At 39.3% G+C, this 21,040-nt stretch overlaps 1 protein-coding gene across 1 annotated transcript in view; it reads left to right on the top strand.

Moving 5' to 3' along the window:
• The window catches only part of PIR (pirin), a 101,175-nt gene that overhangs the window by 29,846 nt on the left and 50,289 nt on the right, over positions 1-21,040 (top strand). The window contains exons 4-5 of the mRNA XM_001380933.4: positions 9,698-9,781; positions 11,229-11,435. Of these exons, the coding sequence (XP_001380970.1) occupies positions 9,698-9,781; positions 11,229-11,435 (291 nt within the window). The remainder of the gene's footprint in view (positions 1-9,697; positions 9,782-11,228; positions 11,436-21,040) is intronic.

The raw sequence follows: 21,040 nt of genomic DNA, 5'->3' as shown, positions 1-21,040 counted from the left end.
ATGACAGTGTCTTGGAGCTGCTTGTGGTTTCAAAACAGATGTTTAAAACAGTCTTTCAAACCTGCTTAGGCTGACGGGTGCCTTTTTGCTTCCTTGCAGACGAATTTTGTAAACTAGCACAAAATGAACAAAGTGGATTTGTCCAACCTGATTACAGTTGTACAAAGCAGACCTCCAGTGTTTTCAGCTTTCAGGTCAGACGTTTAGGGGGAATGACATTATACCAACCTCTTCGAGGTCAGTTGAAAATCAAGACTTCCAATAAGAACACAGAAGAATAGACTCAAAGCACTTGGTGATGTCATGGATTTGAAGGGTCTCTACAGCAGTACAAATGGTGACCCATTCTTATTGCCCATTCGGTGAGACTCTTTTATCCGTGTCCTCCCATGAGTTTGTCACAAGGGGTCTGCCCATGTGCTAGGAGTTTACTCGCTTTCTCTTGATATTATGAGAATACCTGTGGAACACATGGGTCCACCTTATCTTGCCTTTGTCCATATGACAAATCCATCTGCTGATACCATGTCCTGATTGCATCCATAGAATAACCACCTCAGCCTTCTCTCTGTTGTCAGGTATCTCATCCCCCCCAAAATGTCCAGTCCTTTCTCCATTTCTCCTTTTTCTCCCACTGTCACAAAATAACAAAAAGTAAACCCAACACGCAAACAAAAATTCCCTTTTGTTGTCCTTAGCTTCCTTTAGCAAGCCTCAGTTCCTGAGATTTATCACCCGAACACTATTTTATAGGACCATGCCATACTTTTATATTCACCCTCTCTTACCTGGCCTTGCTTTCATATTCTGTGCAAATTTTAAAAATCTTTGCTGGCTAATATATTTCCTGTGCATACCTTTAAGGAAAAAAAAATCCCCCTTTTTTCCTAATTGAAATTGTTGACTTTGAGTCTTCAGAATTTTATTGTAGGATTTTTTTAAACCCTTACCTTCAGAAGAGTGGTAAGGACTAGGCAATGGAGGTTAAGTGACTTTACCAGGATCACACAGGGGAAAGTGTCTGAGGCCAGATTTGAACCTAGGATCTCCTGTCTCTAGGCCTGACTCTCAATCCATTGAGCCACCCAGTTGCCTCCTGTAGGATATTTTTTGAACAAATGCTTCTATTGTATTTAGTGGATTGGGGTTTTGTTTTTACAAGTCTTCATAATTACTACCAGTACTTTTTAGTGTCTTTCTGGAAGTATCATTTGTGCCCACAGAGTCACCAGCAGTGGACAGTAGCCATCTTTTCTAAGTCTTGGGAAGCTCTCTGTTATATCTCAGATGCATGCCCTTGAAAGACAACAGGGTTTTTTGCTTGCTTGTTTGGTCACAAAATGGCTACTTCCCTACCTCTGAAGAGGGAGTCACCAGTGTAATAGATAGATACTTGAGGGTGTATATTGATTGTATATTAGATAACTAATGGATCATGGTTTGTCTACCCTCCTCCCTATTCCTCCTGTTTCCTCCCTCTTCAGAAGCCTTTCAGCTTCCCCTCCTCCTTCTTCTCCCTCAGATCACTCAGTGTGGGCTATGAGATTTCAGAGGAAATACTCTTTTCTCTTCTTTTCTCAAGTAAGGGTTTATTTGGGGAAGACAGGACAAGGATGGAGGATAAGGTAAGAGGGATAGGGTTTCCCTATTCTCTAAAATGAGGGTTAGGAGGATATTGAGGGTGTGGCAATTCTATAACAATTGTGACACAGAGTCAGTCAGAGAGATATGAGGACAACTGTCTTTCTTCTTCTTCCCCTGCCAATTAGCCAGACCAGTCCCAGAGATACAAAATAGCTTCTTCTCCACCTCTGTCAGAAGCCAAAAGCCCCCTTCAGCCCAGTTCAGCCATTGGCTTGACTCCAACTGTCTCCCAGTCACATTCCAATGAAATCTTCATTTTGACTGACAGCTTCTGTTCTCAACTTTCTGTCTTGCATGCATGCCTCCTCCACATCCCTCCCTTTTTTGTCTTCAAAATTGCAACTTGCAATTTTTAATGATACTTACCTTTTGGATGTTTCTAGCTATCTATTCTTAACTCTACTATCTTAAAATTCCTTTACCCTCCCAAAATAACAAATCCTAAACTTATCTTAGCTATTCTTGTCTACCTAGTTCTATGCTAAGTTTGGGTATAGGAAAATGGTTTAAGTAATAGGGATTGTACAAGAACATGGTTTTGACATAACAAAAATACATGTAACAATTTCAAACAATTTCAACACTTTCGATAACATTTTGAATATGCAACTGTCTTATCTCCTAATGTCTATAAATTCAACTAAGTAAAATTTCCTAGTACTAACAATTGCTAACCTACAATTATAATGCAAACTAAGGTCTATACTTAAATAGTTCTGTCTGTCTCTATTTCCCTAAGACTTGAAGAAAATCTCTAAAGTGTGTTTATAGTTAGTTATTAGAATATTAATAAATTACTCTAATATAGTTAGTTTATTAGTACATTAGTAATTACATGTGTACATAAGTTGTACCTATATAGATTTACATGTGTATATCCATATACATTGTTCTAGATTTCTGTGCAAACCATGCAGACAAGAAATATCTTTGTTTGAATTTTCCACAGAAATTTATATCAGTGTGACTTTTGTGTTGCAACTATGTTGTATATTTACCCATTCCATGAGATATCTTCCTATTCTATGTAGAATGTGTATGCATATATGTGATGTTAACATGTATGATGCATTCTTACATATTCTCATGATCACAAGTCCAAAAATTCAAAGTCCTTCCATGTTCTTTTATGTTGATTGTATAACTCTGTGTGTCCTTCGTCTCTTGTCCTGTGGTCAGTCATCTACTGCCACTCTTGATTGTAGTCCTGTGTTCTTCACTTCAGGAACAACTTAAACAATCAGGAACATGCATGCATGTAAGGTTTTTACATGTGTATGTATGTAAGATTGAAATTCTCATGTGCAGGGAAGTAAGCTGAGTTCTTCATGAATGCTTGTCAGAATTCATCAATTATTCTTCGTGTGTGGAAGTAAGCATTACATGTGTTTATCTTTATGAGCGGAAATAAGCATACATGTGTGAAGTAAACTTTACTTGTATTTATCTTCATGGGTGGGTATAAGCAGTATAGTATAGTGAATAAGTTCTTAGAATTTTGTTATGAATATTGATTTGAAGTTTGCTATCTATTTGATATTTGAATTTTTCACAAGGAGATTTATTATATGTTTACTTTAACTGCGTCTTGGAGATAGAATTTGGATTTAATGAATTTCATTAGGATATCTTTCTATTCTGTTACTATGGCTGGAAGATAATTTGTAGAGAATATGTAGAGATTTTTCTTTGGCTGCTAATCTTTTAAATGTATATTTCTTTTCTGTTTTACTGGCTTTTGCAGTGCATTCCTTTGTTTTCATTCAGGACTGTTATTGATTTCTTCTAGGGCTATTCATGTTGCTGCTCATGAATAGGACTTTTTTTTTTCTTCTTTTCATCAGATATCATTTGTATGTATCTTCATTGATGACATGATCATATTGTTGTGTCTAGTGAGGTATCTGAAACTATGAGGTAATATCTTCATGGTATACCCTCCCTCTCTTCCTTCCCCCGGTAGAGATTGTTTAAGGATGAAGTTTGAGAAATGTGGACAACCTGTTCAGTTCTCATCTATAAGTTGATGTTAAAGTCTATCTCTTTTATTAATCGCTGCCTTTCTCTTGATTATTGAATGTGCTATCACTCTCAAATTCATTTTCCTGCACCAATTTTTCATTGTTTCTCATCTTTTCCCTCCTAATTTTAATATCTTCTTTTTCACTATTTCTTCTATCTCCGTGTACCAAACAATATACATTAAAGGCCTGACTTCATAATTCTTTCCTAACCATGTCTACATATTTAGGTTTGGCTCCAGTTTTAATGGCGTTTTGCAGCTCTACTAAATCAGATGCTTGCTTTGTGGATTTTAGCTTACAATGAAAAAAGCAAGTTGGAATTCTGCTTTTTGTATCGATTTTGTGTGGGCTTGTTGTCATTGACTTCATATTTCTTCTTCAGAAAACAATCTTTTGTCAAGTGCCCTCTCTTGTGGCAGAAAAAGCATTGCCTAGTCTCTCTCTGCACTGGTTTTGGTTTATATACTGTAGGTTTTGTGTATGTCCTAACAGTGTTTAGTTTCTTTATTTCCTCTATCTCCTTTTCTCTTAGATTTTCTCTGTTATCTCTAATTTATCTTTTAAGTCTTGCATTTGTTTATGCTGTTCTGAATAATTATCATGGAGGTAACTAGCAGTTTCACATAGTTCTATCAGGCTTACAGTGTCATATTTAGGGAAATAGTGTTAATTTTTTTTTCAAGTGAGGTGTGCAACCCTTCAAAAACTGTCTTCTCACATGACTAGAAGACCCCTCACTATTAGCCTCTAGACCCAATATTGATTCTGCCATTTCTGAGAGATGGTCAATGAATGTGACTGGATGTTCCCCTTTGTTTTGCATGAGTTTATCAAATCTAGCCCATGCATTAGGCTTTGAGCAACATTGCTTAATAGCCTGGAGCAAATCTTCCTTACATTTCCTTAAGGAGGACATGCTAGTGGGGTTTGCAAAATCTAGATCTTCCCTTTGCTCCTCAGTTGGCCGACTAGTTAGGTTGTTATCAGTCCTGGTCTTCTCAAGGAATTGCTTTTGCTCATGGGGACTAAATAGTTCAGAGAGAAGAAACTCTACATGTTCAAAGTCTGGGTCAAAGATCCCAAAAGCACATTTTAGTTCTTTCTGCATCTTAAAAGGTTGTTCTATGAAATTTGGAAAATGTCTTTTCAGGGATTCAAGTTCTTGTGATGTAAACTGTCTGTGCACTTTAGATTGTAGTACACCAGCTATATTTGAAAGCTTGGTGACTTCCTTTAGTGGACAAATTTTTTCCAGTTCACTATCAGACTTGTTGTCCTTGTCACCTTCATTTCCCTTAGCACTGACCTTTGATTTCTTTGCCTTTCTTTCTTTTTCTTTGGGTATACTATCTGCCTGACTATTGTTCTTGTCTTTATACTTATCTAGCCCTTTTTCCTTGATCAATTTCTCAAATAAGTTCTTAATGATGTTTTCCAGGTTATTATCTAGTACTAGTATCTGTTCTGCCTTTTGGGGGATCACAAATCTAAAGATATTTTTCAAATAGGTAAGAGTCTGTAAAGCTGCCATAGAGATGATGTACACTTGAGTCAAAATCTGCCAGAGTATGGTTTCAGTTTGAAATGGTCACTGCAGTATAAAAATGGTTGTGTTGCCAATATAATCCAGAGAATCAAATATCATATGGGTCACTTTGCTATAGAGTATATTGTAGACCCAGAATCCAGTAATGGCTGCCAGTACCACAGCTCCACAGATAATTTGCTTAAACATTTTTTCAAAGGGATTGTGTAGTTCAGTCATTTTAGGGGTGCCGATCTGTAATAGATATTTAGGGGTATATTTGATGGATTCTCTAGATAACTAATGGATCAAGTTTGCATACAATCCCTATTCCTCCATTTTACTCCCTCTTCAGAAGCCTTTCAGCTTCCACTCCTCCTTCTCCATCAGATCACTCAGTATGAGCTATGAGATTTCAGAGGAAATACTCTTTCTTTTCTCAAGTAAGGGTTTATTTGGGGAAGACAGGACAAGGATGGAGAATAAGGCAAGAGGGGTAGGATTTCCCTATTCCCTATTCTCTACAGGGAGTCTTGCTTAGGAGGATATTGAAGGAAATGGCAATCAGTCACTATTGTGACACAGCGTCTGTCAGAGAGATATGAGGACCACTGTCTTTTCTTCTTCCTTCTGCCTTTCAAATCAGCCAGCCAGCCACCACCATCAGCCCGAAGCCAAAAGCCCAGAGCCCAGTTCAGCCATCGGCTTGACTCCAACTGTCTCCCAGTCACATTCCAATGGAATCTTCATTTTGACTGACAGCTTTTGTCCTCAACTTTCTATCTTGCATGCATGCCTCCTCCACACCAGCTACAACTACTCTTCTCTTCTTCCTTTGACCATTACTTTCATCTGATGATGGTCTCTCATCTGATGGCCTCTGTGGTTACATTATATTCTTTGAAGGATAAACAGTTTTTTTCCTTCTTGAGTGTGTGTGTGTATATATATATATATATATATATATATATATATATATATATATATATATAATATGCATATATATATAATTGCTTCCTCTTCAGAAAGAGCCCCCAATTTGCATTCAAATTTCAATTTTACATTTTCTTTTTCCTTCCTTTTCTCTACTGTTTACCTTTCTTCATTAAGATCACATCAAAGGTCCCAGCCTCTCCTACATTTCATCTCTTCGCATATTTTCCTCCATTAGAGCTTTGCACCTGTTTCCCTTATAGACTCATGATTTTTCCTATCATTCTGGCTATTGCAAAGACATTCTTCAGGTTCTTTCATTTCTTTTCTCCTTCAACAAGACTAGAATGCACTTGGTACACAAATAACAGTCATTCAGTTGTGGCAGAATTTCAAACATCTTTCATGTGAAGTAAGTCCTGCATAATTCTTCTTGCTCTCCATATTGGTTGAAGCATTTAGCCTTGTTTCTTTTGATTACTTCTGGGTGTTTGTGCCTTAACTCAGTTTAATTTAAAACTTTTGCATCCAGGGGGCAGCTGGGTGGCTCAGTGGATTGAGAGCCAGGCCCAGAGACAGGAGGTCCTGGGTTCAAATCTGTCTTCAGACACTTCCCAGCTGTGTGATCCTGGGCAAGTCACTTGATCCCCATTGCCTAGTCCTTACCACTCTTCTGCCTTGGAACCAACACCCAGTATTGATTCCAAGATGGAAGGTAAGGGTTAAAAAAATAAATAAATAAACCTTTTACATCAAATTTCCTCTCTCAATAACTTGGCAAATCCACTTACCTTTCTTCAGCCAATTAATCAATCATTAGGCATTTATTAAATGCATACTATATTCTAAGTACTATACTAAATGCTAGGTATACAGAGGAGGAAATTAATTTCTTTCCTCAGGAATTTACATCTCCACAGTCATAATCACTTTCCCAATAGCCTTTCACCAATCTCTAATCTGTTTCACTAATTTGCCACAGGTATCTATATCAATTAGTGTTTCCCATTCACAGTTCCTTTTCTGTTTCTTATTTACCTTGCTATGCCAGCTATCTTCTCTAGGGTCTTCCTTTGGATTCTATCCCCTAATTCACCTAGATTTTTCCATGATTTTTCTTAATCCTTTTATACGCTTCTTAAATATCCTCAATCCTGTTCTCTTCCCAACCAGGAATTAAATCTTGACCAGTATATAAGCCTATTGATAATATTCCTTCAAAATTTTCTCCATTTTCTTTCTAATTTTTCACAGATATATATTCAACTCTGCCTTACTTCACTTATGTAACCTCAATCTCTCCAAGTTACTCCCATGATTTCTTTCTTTTTCTATTCATCACAGTTCCTTCTCTCTTCTTGAGCTCTTTTTCACCTGACTTTCTCCCTCAAAAAGCCGGAAGTAGAAATTCTTTTCTCCTGTGCCTCTTTGAAGTACTTTATTTATTATGTGTAATGGCCTTCTTATAACAAAAATGCATTTCTCCATTTACCTTTGTGTGACACTCATTTTCACTTGTTTACAGACTTGTAGTGCAGGCCAGTTAATAATGTTAGAATATTTGTATTAAGAAGATGGCGTTTTTGTTTCTAGGAAAAGTTTGGGATCATTAATAAGATATGTAACGTTCTCAAGATAATCATCCCACTCTCTTCCTCCTCTTTAATTCTGATTTCAGATAATATGTTTATACGGTCTGTCTCAAACATGTATATGCTGATGGAGACGCTCTACAGCTGAGATGTCAAACATGTGCTCCATAGTGTTCCCAAATATAGTCCTGCCAGATTAAAATGTAAATGGGAAATGCTTAACAAATTAAAAAAAAATTATTCTTTATTTTTTAGTTCCAGATTCTCTCCCACTTCCCAGTTCCTTTTATTTAAATGGGAGCTGTGGGATGGCTTTTGGGAGAGAGGGAAGCTGGATTAATAGTGGGATAGATTTTTGCAATGGCAAAACAAAAATATCAATAAAATATTATTTTTAAAAAGGATGGCCTTATTGCATATAGTTAGCTAGTTTTGCTAATGATTTTATTTCAATGGGAAAGTAGCTATCTAGGTAAAATATTTTATTAATCAACTTTATCATTATATATATATATATTTGTTCTAATTTGGCTGCCTTTTCTTTTTTTATTCTCTATAAAGAGCCTTTGCTGGTTCAATATCATTCCTTTATAAATAAACCTCAAGCCATATATTTTCAAGCTGGTTTTATACACCACTGAGGTGATATTGCTCATAATCTTTCATCTTCCCTCTCTGGAAATTTTCAAAAATTCATTTATATTTGAAATGGGTGCCTTCGGTTTTCTTCTCTTTGCATTTAACCATATAAGTCAAGTTTTCCCTAACTAAACCATTTTAGGGTATTTTTGTTGCTTTTTTATGGCAGTTGACTTACGTAGGTTAAGGTTCTATATAAAAGTATTATTATTAGAGTTGATAGCCTTCCCACGGTCAGTTCTCGTTACAAATATTCAAATCTATGAATTTATCAGTTTGTGAAGTTTGTCTGATAATGCATATCAAATCCTGTCTATTCCATGCCACTCTAACTCCCACATGTTCTCTCATAAGTTTGCCACAGGGGGTCCACCCAACATGCTACGCGCCTTCTCAGTATTGGAAGGGTGTCAGTGGAGCCCTCTGCTTATCCATCTTTCCTCCCTCTTGCCACAAGACTAGCCCATTTTCTTCTCTTGACACACATTTCCTGATAACATTTCCTCCTGCTCTTCTTCAGTGTTTCTTGTTGATTATGTGTTTTAGACTGTTCACGCATGACTGGCCTCTCTGTTTCCCTTTTGTGTTTCCAAAGAACTTCTCCTTAATTTTTTTAGAGACAATACTGTTCTACAACTTCCTACCATAAAGCACCACTAGTAAAAAGTTATTATTAAAAAGTTGGACCTTTGCTAACCCTATTTGGGTTTTTCTTTGCAAAGATACTGGAGTGGCTTGCTGTTTCTTTCTCCAGCTCATTTTTACAGATAAGGAAACTGAGGATACCAGGGTTGGCCAAGGTCACGCAGCTTGTAAGTGTCTAAGGCTAGCTTAGAACTCAGAAAGTAGAGTCTCTGATTCCAGGCCCAACACTCTATCCATTGAGCCACCTAAGTGCCTCTTTAATATCATCCTTTCCTTCCTGTATTTACATTGTACTGTATGTCAGTCCTTCAGGGTGTTATAATTGTTAAGTTGCCTCTAGAATGACTCTCTTCTATGCTGCTTGGTCCAATTCATCTGCTTTCCCCATCGTTGTTCTCTTCAGTCTCATCTCTGTATCTTCTATAAGCATATCTAGGACTAATGGAAACCATTCTATCATCTATTTCATTGTGTTCTGAAGCATGGCGGTTACATGTTGCCACTCCGCTTTTTGTGTCTTTGGTGGTCAGTTCTGTCACATTTCCAGGGACCAACTTCTCCATTAGAAAGAAGTTTTAAAACTGCACATGTATTTAAACTGCTTAAACACCATCAGTGATGAGTAGAGTAAACCATAGTGCATGTTGTTGGCTGGTTCGGGCTGCTTCTCACAGGTCTTTTCCTCCCCTCCACAGGTGACTTACTTGCTAGAAGGAGGCAGTGCAGCCCATGAGGATTTCTGTGGAAACAGTGGCAAAATGGACCCTGGCGATTTGCAGGTATGGCAAAAGGAAAAGAATTCTTGCCAGTTTCATGCTGACCTGCTGAATAATCTGCAGCTTTAAGGGCTATATTCAATAAAACAAAGTTCTTAGTGCTGCTCAGGAAAATATTATATCTAGAAATTTCAACCACAACTGCATCGATGAAGTTGATATGGTACTACGTCCATACGGTGTTTTAGGGAATTCTTTGAATGCTTTATTTGAATGACATAAAGGTTTTGATTTTTTAAAAAACACCTGAAATTTTGAGTCAGCTAGGTGGCTCAGTGAATTGAGAGCCAGGAAATCCTGGGTTCAAATGTGGCCTCAGACATTTCTTATCTGTGTGACTCTGGGCAAATCACTTAAACCCGGTTGCATAACCCATACCACTCTCCTGCCTTAGAACCAGTATTTAGTGATGATTCTAAGATGGAAGGTATGGATTTTTTTAAAAGCGTGATATTTTAAAGATGAGCACATAGACCATTGCCTTCCATCTCACCACCACTACCCCTGCTCCTGTATCCCAAGAGAAAACATTATGGCCAAACTCTAGTACTTCTCCCAATGAGACAATTTTTATTCTAAAGTCTAGAGAAGAAACTATGATTGTAGAATACATCAATAGAAGTAATCTGTCCAGATCAAGAGATATAATAGTCCCAATAAACTCAGTATTGGTCAGCATACTCCTGGAATATTGTGTTTGGTTCTGGGCACTCCATTTTAATGGGGGCATGTCAGAGGATGTACAAAAGAAAGTGGCCAGGCTGGTTAAACTCATAGGACCATAGACTCATAGATTTGGAAATGGAAGGAGCTTTGCATGCCATCTAGTCTACTGCCTCCCCTTCATTTTATAACTGAAGAAATTGAGGTCCAAGCAAAATAAGTGACTTACCTAAGGCTCCATAGTTGAAAAGTAGCAGAGCCTGTATTTATATTCTGGTCTCTTCCAAGATGAGGTCCAGCACTCTTCCTACCACACCATGGGCACCATGTCACATGAAGAATAGTTGAAGTGCAGAAGAAGAAAAGGCTTAGGAAGGACATGATTGGCTTATTCAAAGAGTTGCAGGACTATCAGCTAAAAGGCAAAAAGATTAAATCTATTTTGTTTTGTCTCAGAAGGGGAACAAATGTTCAGGTAGAGAGTGGATGAATATCTATCAGATATAGACAGAATCCTGGCATTATGGAGGAGGCTGGATTTGATGACCTCCTAGAGCCCAAAAGTCATGAGTTTATGATTCTGTCGCCTAATGTGTTTCAATTCTTTGTGATTTTATTAATGTTATATATGAGATTTTTTGTCTGTTTCAACTAAAGCAATCAAATGATTTAATTTTTTTAATTGAATTTTAAATCCCTTTCTATTTTTTTCATTGTGTGATCAAGTGACATTCTAGGTGTTTTGGCCATTTTTTTCACACTGTTTCCTCTTTAATTTTGTTTATAGTGGATGACTGCTGGCCGTGGGATCCTGCATGCAGAAATGCCTTGCTCTGAGGAAATCGTTCATGGTCTACAACTCTGGGTCAATTTGAGGAGTTCAGAAAAGATGGTGGAACCCCACTATCAAAATCTGAAGGGTAAAGACATCCCCAAACCTCACAAGAATGGGGTGACAATAGCTGTTATCTCAGGAGAAGCCCTGGGAGTCAAGGTAAAGTGTATTTTTGAAATGTGAAGTAGATTTTGTGTTTTCAAGGCTATTTCTGCCGATACTCTGTTAATCATATGAGAGTTGCTTTAATTCAGTGGTGAAAACAGAAATAAAAAGATAACAATAGGACACGAGGAATGTTACATGAAATGCCAAAAGATTGAGAGCAAGCTTCACTGGGAAAACATCTGGTTATAGTCTGTTCATTATGAATAGACCTGAAGAAAAATCATATAGGATGAGAAAACATGAATGGGTTGTGATCTCCACTGGTGAGGAATATTAATATTGATGGGATCAAGAATTCACATAAGTAGATACACACACAGAGATCTTTAAATTACACTTCATCCATGCCCAGAAACAAATCTCATATTTATTCGTGGCAAATTGCTGTTTCCATGATAAAGGTTTTATTTATTAGAAATGTAAGAAACTGAGTCAAATTAGTAATAATAAAAGCTATTCTTTGGAGGAAGAATTCAAAACTATTAATAGCCACATTTAAAAATGCTTTAAGTCACTAATAACTAGAGAAATACAAATTAAAACAACTCTGAAATTCTCTCTTAATCCCATCAGATTGGCTAACTTGACAAATTAAGGGAAATGGAAAATGCTTGAGAGGCCTTGGGGAAACAAATACATTGCCACAGAGTTGATGGCGTTGTCTAACCATTCTGGAAAGCAATTTTAAACTATCAGAATTTTTGAGCTGAATTTTTTACTAGTTTAAAAGCTATTAAACTTTGTATTTCTTTGGCTTAATGACACTCCGACTAATACTATTCTCCAAAGACATCAAAGGAAAAAGGAAAAGGATGCATGTGTGCAAAAATATGTATAGCAGCATTTTTTTTGTGTGGTGGCAAAGAATTGGAAAGTGAGAGAACCCCCTTCAGTTGTAGAATGGCTAAACAAGTTCTGGCATATGAATGTGATGAATACTAGTGCTATAAAAATGAAGGATGATTCCAGAATAATCTGAGATGGCCTGTAGGAACTGATACAAAGTGGAATGAGAACAACTTTTGCAATAGCATTGATACTTTAAATATAATCAACTTTGAAAGACTTTGCAACTTTGGTCAGTACAGTGACCAACCACAATTACAAAAAACTCATCATAAAATTTTTTATCCACCTTCAGATAAGGAGCTGATGGACTCAGTGAAAATTGAATCATGTTTTCTTTTCTTAATTTTCTTTATTTCTTTTGGAGATGGTAAATGCAATAATTTTTAATTGACTTTAAATATTTGTAATAAACTTTTTTGCCTACTTAATGGGAAAGAGAGAATTTGTAATGAAAATAAAATGAAATTTCATTAAAAAAAACAAATTCAAGACATTGAGACAGTGGAATACCACTACCAATAAAGAAATAAAGATGAGATCCCTACAGAAGGCAGCTGGGGTGGGTGTCAGCAGGATGCAACATATAACCACTGAGGAACTCTGAAGAGTAATAGAAGTAAAGGAAGTCATCAGGGAATTGCCTGATGCCAAGAAGATGGGCTAAATCTCATGGCTAGTGAAAGGGATGCCAGGTGCCTAACCAGAGGGTTACATTGGTACTCTTGACTTGTTGGAAGAATCTGAGATAGGTCTCCAGCATGTTGAGGTGACTCCCCGTGCTAAATTTTGAGGAGGATATGGATGGGAATATATAGAATGAGAAGACATAGATTGGTTGATTGGGATTTGCATCCCTGGAGGGAATTCCTAAATTGATAAACTCATATATATTTGACTGGGATATTATTTAGTGACCATAATTCTAATGGCTAGAGATCTCCTAAAGCTTTTTTTTCCAACTTTAGGTGGCAGATCAAATAGTTTAAAGTTAATTCATTTACTGCATTCTATTCATGGTTGAGCAGTTAGATGGCTCAGTGGATAGAGTGCTGGGCCTTTAATCAGGAAGACCCGAGTTCAGATCTATCCTTGGGCACTTTTATTAGCTATGTGACTCTAGGAAAATCACTTAACCCTCTTTGCCTCAGTTTTTTTCATCTGGAAAATGAGCTGGAGAAGGAAATGGCAAACCCCTCCAGGATTTTTGTCCAAAAAAACCTGAGTGGAGTCATAAAGAGTAAGGAATGATGGAAATACCACTGAATAAAGTCATAGTTGACGCTGTCCCTAAATCTCCATTTCTATGTGACCCTTACAGTTGAGACTGAAGCCTACTATTGAGATCTATTCTTGTCCGTGTACTCTCTGTTGAAATAGTACCTAGCCCTACTGTCTCTTAGTAGATGGTTCTTATAATCTCCAGCAACCGAAAAAGTCAGTCACCTAGTGACCAACTTTCCACTATAGACTTGTTCAACCTATGTTCCATGAGCTTTAAAAATAATTAATAACTAGATTTCAGTATACTTGGTTTCCTTTGCAAGGCTGTATGTTTTAGTTTTCCGCACTTAAAGAGATTAATCCTATGAGATAGATTAGGCTTCAACAGATTGCAAGAGAGGTCTATGACTCTGAAAAAGTTAAGAATTCCTACTCTGCTGAAAATTCCCTGTGTACCAGTTAAGTTGATCTTTCAATAGCATTCAAAGGGCGGCAGGACTCATTAGATCTCACACTCTACTAAGAGAATCTTTGAGAACTCGGCGTTATTCCCTACGCTACCAGGAGGTACTGGAGTAAGACTTCGGTAGAACTTTGTAACTCAAATTTAGAGTGACGTGTTCTTCCTCTAAAGGGCGGTCTTCATCTCCAAAGGAGTTTAGCAAAGGACTCAAATACAAATTGCTTTAGATCCTGTAAAGCCTGTGTTCAGATTTATCTTGTAAGTTCATCGACTACCCTGTGTGGGTTTATGAAGCCAGACTCATTTTTAAATCACTGCAATGACATTTGCCTGCCATTCTGAGAGTAATGGCAGCCTTTAGAATGCCCATGAGCACCTTCTTACGGGCTTTTTCCTGTACAAAATGGCTGTGCTTAAATTTTCCAATGTTGCTCGCCATCCAAGAAACTTATGGGGAGACACATTTTGTTAAACAATGGCAAAGGATATTAATAGTATCCCTACTGCCTTTAGTCTGGCAAGTGCTGCGGGTTTATGACTCTTTTAGGGGAAATATCTTTAAAGGTTAACTATAATACAATCCTACAGCAATTGCAAAGGAGACTTACCCTGCAAATACGAGAAATTTGAGAATGAAGATCTCTTCACTTGGAGGGAATTAGGGAAGGCTTCCTAGACCTTGAAGAAATTTCAAGAGGGCAATAAGGAAGGAAAGAGCAAAGGCATGAATGGAAATGGCAGAGAACAGGGAGAGAATAAGGGTGTAGTCTACTTTGACTATATACAGCGTATGAGGTAAGACTGGACAGGTAGGCTGTACCCAAATTATGGAGAGCCCTTGGTGCCAAAACAAGGACTTTCTTGACAGGAAATAGATTTCTAAATGGTAATATGACCATTTTAATACATTAGGGAGATCGCAACTAAAAAGCTATGAAACATAGACTGGAAAGATGATTTACCAGAGGCAGGAAGATGAGTTAGGAGACATTTAGAGCAATCCATGTAAGAAGCAAAGAGAATCCAAATTAGGACAGCTGCCCTAGATTTGAGAGATGCAGATCAAGTCAATAAGCATCTTAATGAATGGAGGGCTGGAGAAACAAACACAAGCCCTTGAAGAGCTTGCTTTTTTATTCTTTACCTTCTGTAGATACAGGGTGTCAGTTCCAAAGCAGAAGAGCAGTAAGGGCTAGGCAACTGGAGTTAAGTAACTTGCCCAAGGTCACACAGCTAGGAAGTATCTGAGGCCAGGTTCAAACCTAGAACGTCTTCTCTCTGGATCTGGCACTCTCTCCACTGAACCACCCTAGCTTCCCCCAAAACCTTACATTCTAAGGGGGGAATATTGCATATAATGGGAAGAGGGAAAACTACCTACTTGAGATGTGTAGTAGAGAAATTCCAGAGAATCAAAGAGTAGAGTGAAAGGGTTCTGTGCCATGATAGACATGGCTTAGAGAGTCTGGAGTGCATCCTGGAGAGGAATGAATATGTGGCTGGCCTGTGTATGTTCCTTACAGTGGGGATTCTGGGAGGAACCAGACAATCAGAGGAGGAGGCCATAGGGACAAAGGGTATTTCCAGTGTGAAGAGTCCAGGGTGAATTCTTCCAGAGTGAAGAGGTTTCTGTTGCAAGGTGAGGGAAGTTGAGTCAGTCAGGAGTAGAACTGATTCCATGCATGAGGGTAATGGAGAAAGGAAGAGTAAAACCTTACTCTAAGGTGATGAACCTGTGACTCTCTCCGAGGACAGACTTGGGCAGGGGGTGGGTGGGGCAGAGCTGAAAGTTGCACTGGATGGGCAAGCACTGGTTATGATCTCGCACTGGGAAACTCCCAAATCAATGAGATCACAGATGGTTTGTTTAAGCATACTCTTGGTTAACTAGGAAATCAGTATAGATTAGGACCCCATCATAATCCTGATGACCAGATCTTCTCCAGAACCCATTTTAGCATCACTGGGAGGCTGGTGACATAGAAACCAAAGAAATATAGGTATGAAAGAACAGGTTTTGATGACATCAACATGTGACATGTTGAGTTTGGGGAACCAATCAAACCTCTGTGTGGAAATAGCTATCAAACATTTGAGTACTTAGAAGTGGAGGTCTGGGGAATTGTTGGGTCCTAATAATTTGATGGGCTACTTGCTGATTAGGACAACTTCTCTGATATAATGGGACTCAATTTCTAAGAAATCCTAAACTTTTCTAGCATAGAGTTTTATACATTGGAAATCAACACTCTTCTCTCCTCATTACAGTTCTCAATCTTGTCCCTATATGAATATAGGACTCAGGAAAGGTATGAGTCTTAAGAAATGAACTCATTCCTTTCCATTGGACTTGTTAAGAAGCATTTCTTAACTTAGGGGGAAGGGCAGAAGGGAATAAACATTTATTAAATGCCTTGAATGTATCAAGCATTGGGCTAAGGGTGTTATAAATATGATACCATTTGATACTCACAACTTGGAGAAATAGGTGCTATTATTATCCCATTTTACAGTTGAGGAAACAGGGGCAGGCAGAGGTTCATTGATTCGTCTAAGGTCCCATGATTAGTGTCTGAGGCCATATTTTAACTCAAGTTCTTCTGAGTCTAGACCTATTAAATTATTAATGTGTAATATATATATATATAATAAATTATAATTTATAAATTAAATTAAGCCACCTATGGTATTGGTCCAGATATGCCCAACAGGAACAGCAGTTTGTTGCCTCTGAGCTTTTTGTCTGCGAGCTCAGGAATGGGAAGTATTCTCCTGATAGCCGTGAATCGGAGTGTTGGTGCAGTTCTGACATGGGAAGCTGTATGCAGCAGACACCAGCTGTGATTGAAAACACGTCAATGCCAAACAGAGCTCGCCATCCAGAAATGGCTCTTATCTTTTGAAGCTCTATCTCTGTCGTTTCTTACTGGAAGGCAGGGATTTCTGAAGGGCTTGAACGTCCCTATCAGAAAGAGAAGATTGTCAGGTCTTTGAAATGTATGCTTTCACACTTAGACTTTCTTTTCTGCGGGCATCTTTGTGAATGGCAAATAGAACCCGGATGTCATCTTTAAGGAACTCAAGATGTTTGAACTATTAAGTGTTTTAATCTTGTGGGTCCTTCTGATAGCATCTCCCCCCACCCCATTCTCAGTTAGTTTCTGTGCAAACCTAAACTATGTAACAGATGCAACTAGCGCCATTTTACTGGTCCGAAATGTGGGATGTACAGCATCTTTGCAGAATGTTTAGAGCAAAAAGGAGGAGTGTGCTCTGCTGGCATCTTCACCAAGGAAAGTTACCCTGCTTCAAAGGAATTTCCACTGAATTTCACTTTTGAAGAGTTAACCGCCCGAGAGAACAGTGAAGCTTTATTCGGTCTCTTTAAGGACGTTTTAGTAGAGTCTGTTGTGGCTTTAAGTCACGCTGTCCCACTGACTCATTTGTCTGTAGTTTTTCAGGTGCACTCAGCACCTTGAAACAATTGCATCTGTCCCAGGAAACCCTTTAGGGAACTGACTAGCTGTATTTTTGGTCCACGCTTGACATCTCCGGATCATTACATGTAGGACTGATTTTATACATGTGGTGTTAACGGATGCCTGCGTGCTGATTGGATGGATGCCAAAAAGGGTTCACCTGCTTTCAAATATTTTCCCATTCTGGTATGTTGCTGTGCTGAAAATTCCAATCGTTAGTCACCTCTGTTCCTCATACAATATACCCTATCTCCTGAATTTGAACATTTTCATTAGTTAACCCTATGCCTAGAGCACTTTCCCTGCTCATCTGTGCTTTCTATTTTCTCTGGCTCGTAACCGTTTACTTCTCCAGCTCATTTGATAGATGAGGAAACCGAGACAAATGGGGTTAAGTAACTTGCCCAGGGTCACACAGCCAGGAAGTATCTGCAACCAGATTTGAACTCAGGTCTTTCTTACTCCAAATCCATAGTTCTATTGGCTATGCCACTCAGCTACCAAAATGCAATAGAACACAGATAATGTTAATATGTGGCATGGGGATACTTATATATGGTTTAGTGGCTCCCATTTCTATTTGAGTTTGCCACCACTGGGCTAGAGCATGTGACACTTGATAGCTTGTCTCTTTTTTATATTATCTATGTCTAATCCATCCTTAAAGGTCCAGTTTCAGTCTAAAATCCCTTTTACCACTGACTACCGCCACCTTTCTCCCACACTTCTCCTAACTACTGACAGGACACATTCTTTGTTGCTGTACCAAGTGCTACTTGATAATCTTCCTTCTTCCTTGATCTAGATTCTTGAAATCAGAAGTTGTGTTTTCTCTTTTTTATCCTTGGTGCCTCGCCCAGAACTTCACACTAAATCCCAACAAAGCAACAAATAAAACAGAGGCGCACAACACATCTGCACTTAGAGAGCACTCCGCAGTTTGCAAAGCACTTGCCTCAGACCTCATTCCAGCTTCACAACAACCCTGGGAAATAGGTTATTCAGGAGTTATAGCTCCCATCATATGGAGAAGTAAGTGGACCCAAGAAAGCGATTGCCCAGGGTGATACAGTTAACAAGTGGGCGAGTCGGGAGCTAAACTTAGTATTCTGACTGAGGTGGTTGGGAGTACTCTGTTAGCGGTGAAGTGGAATGGGAACTGGCTACATGGGATATGATTAAGGACACAATATCTAGGGGTGTTGGACACAAATGGAATGAAGAGGAACAATGATTAATAGAAGCACTCTGAGACCAAACGACCTCCTTAAGAAATTTACCAAGGGCTACTTCTGGATATGGGGTAACTAGAGGCACAGTAGATCAAATGCTAAACCTGGAGTCAGGAAAGTTTATCACGAGTTCAAATCTGACCTCAGATACTAGTTGTGTGATGCGGGGCAGGTCACTTTAACCTCTGATTGTCTGTATCCTCTGGAGAAGGCAGTGACAAAGCACTCCAGTATCTTTGCCAAGAAAACCCCAAATTGGATCACAAAGAGTTGGACATGCCTAGTGTTATGTTTGTAAAGGGGACGATAGGATGGATGAAGGAGCAGGGATGGAGGCAAGGATGAAGGGATGCTAGGGTTGATGTAATAAAGGAGACAGAACCATTGGGGTTGCGAGATGGTCTGTGTAATTCTCCCTTTCCCTCACACTTCAAACACACACGAGAGGTACCCCTGAGCTGATGTTGTGGCAAGGATGAACAGGGGCTGTCTCAGTAAGTAGGTTTCTGGGGGATAATGGAGTTCCCTTGTCCTCAGGACTTGGCTGGTGCCCGAGCCCCCAGAAGCCCCACTTGTCAGGCAGGCTGAACGTCCCCGTTTGTTCTTTTGCTGTTTAGCCAAGGCTAAATGGCCAGCTACCCCAACACCCTCTCTTTCCCCTTCTAACTCTCTTCCTCAACTTCTGTAACAATTTAGATCTGACTGCGGGTTTCTTCAGAACAAAAGTTGTTTAATCGTTCACGTAACAAGGCGGAGGGGAGTAGGTCAGTGGGAATAAGAAATCCTATAGGTGTCGCTTCCTTCTTCAGCCGAGCCAAATGGCTCAGGCTTCAGCATCTCTTTTTCTCCTTCCTCTCTAGTCATTACACTAGCCTACTCTAAACAGGTCACTAGTATCCTTCTTGGAAAGGTAATGGGATGGGATGGGTCTTCAGGGTGACCAGCACCCTTCAGCAGCAACTGTTCTTTTGCTTCCTTTAATTGATGATCTAAAGATGTCAGGGATCTTCTGTCTTCAGTCAAGGGAAAATGGAGGCAAGGCTCTAGCATCACAGGTGGGGGTCTCAAGCTCTGGTCCTTGGCTCCTATCTTTCAAGAGTTCACAGGGCAAAGACCCCTTCCCCAGCTCTCAATCCCACAAGTCCTTTCTGCTCCTCCAACTGCCACTCCCCCTCCTGCCAACATTCTAAAAATGGCTCCTCAGTCTTAGTTTTCCTTCCCACACTAGAAAACAACTGAACAACAAGTTCTAGATATGTCTTTGATAAAGTCCTATACTAATTGTAAAGAAATTGAGGTGAGGAAGATATTAGAGAGGATGTAGCATGAAGTGGGCTAGCCTCCCTGGTATGCTGGGAGTTATAAAGTAGTATAGTATCTTTCAGGGGTTGTGGTCACTTCCCTAGCCTCTTGATGCTATCTTCCCTCCCCCCTTAAATAACCCTTACCTTCTGATTTAGAATATATGCTAAGCATCTGTTCTGAGGCAAAAGAGTGAGAAGGGCTGGGCAATGGAAGTTAAGTGACTTACCCAGGGTCACACAGCTAGAACGTGCCCAAGGTCTCATTTCAACCCAGGACCTCCCATCCTCCAGGCTTGGCTCTCAATTCACTGAGCCCCCTAGCTGCCCCATCCTCAATGCTATCCTGATCTAAGTTTCATACACAGCAAGCTGATCCTCTGGAGACTGCCCATCAGGGACCACAGAAAGTGAGCTAGCAATCACTGTCGATTCACAATCCAAAATTTGTAAGGCATTTCTTAATTAGAAGTGTAAAAAAAAACTGCGTCCATGTGGATGTGACTCATTTTCTCCGTCTTGTTTATTTTAACTTGGAGCACCGAAGGGAAACTAACACGGCCACTTCAAATAACCTGGTTCAGAGCCGCGCTATTACCGGCACGCCTAGCTAACACTTCATTTAGAAGTAGGAATTTTCAAATAAACAGTCATGCGAGACCCGAGGAGCCCTGGTGTACAAGAAGTTGCTCTTGCCTGAGGCAACCCTCTCATCTCAGGAATGACATTCTCCTGCGCAGAGAAAAGGGTGCCAGATGTTTTTATGCCTTCAAGATGTAGCCAGTGACCTGTTCGCCTAGGAAGCACATTCCAACATCAAGCAGAGCCTCCTCTGCAAGAACACAAGATTTATGTGGAGGCAGCACCTTGTAGGTACACCCATATGTCAGAAGGCAGAGCCTGTGTCACTCGGAGCTTCGTGGCCCCAGGCATCCTGACTGCAGGTAAAGGAGACTTAGAGTGGGAGTGTAATTAAAATCATAGCTGGCAGCTGGGTGACTCAGTGGGTTAAGAGTTCAAATTCTGTCCCAGGTTCAGATCTGGCCTCAGA

This window comes from Monodelphis domestica, chromosome 8, assembly GCF_027887165.1.
Source record: "Monodelphis domestica isolate mMonDom1 chromosome 8, mMonDom1.pri, whole genome shotgun sequence".
Lineage (NCBI taxonomy): Eukaryota > Metazoa > Chordata > Mammalia > Didelphimorphia > Didelphidae > Monodelphis > Monodelphis domestica.
Note: the sequence above shows the minus strand (reverse complement) of the source record. Positions and strands in the feature narration are given on the sequence as shown.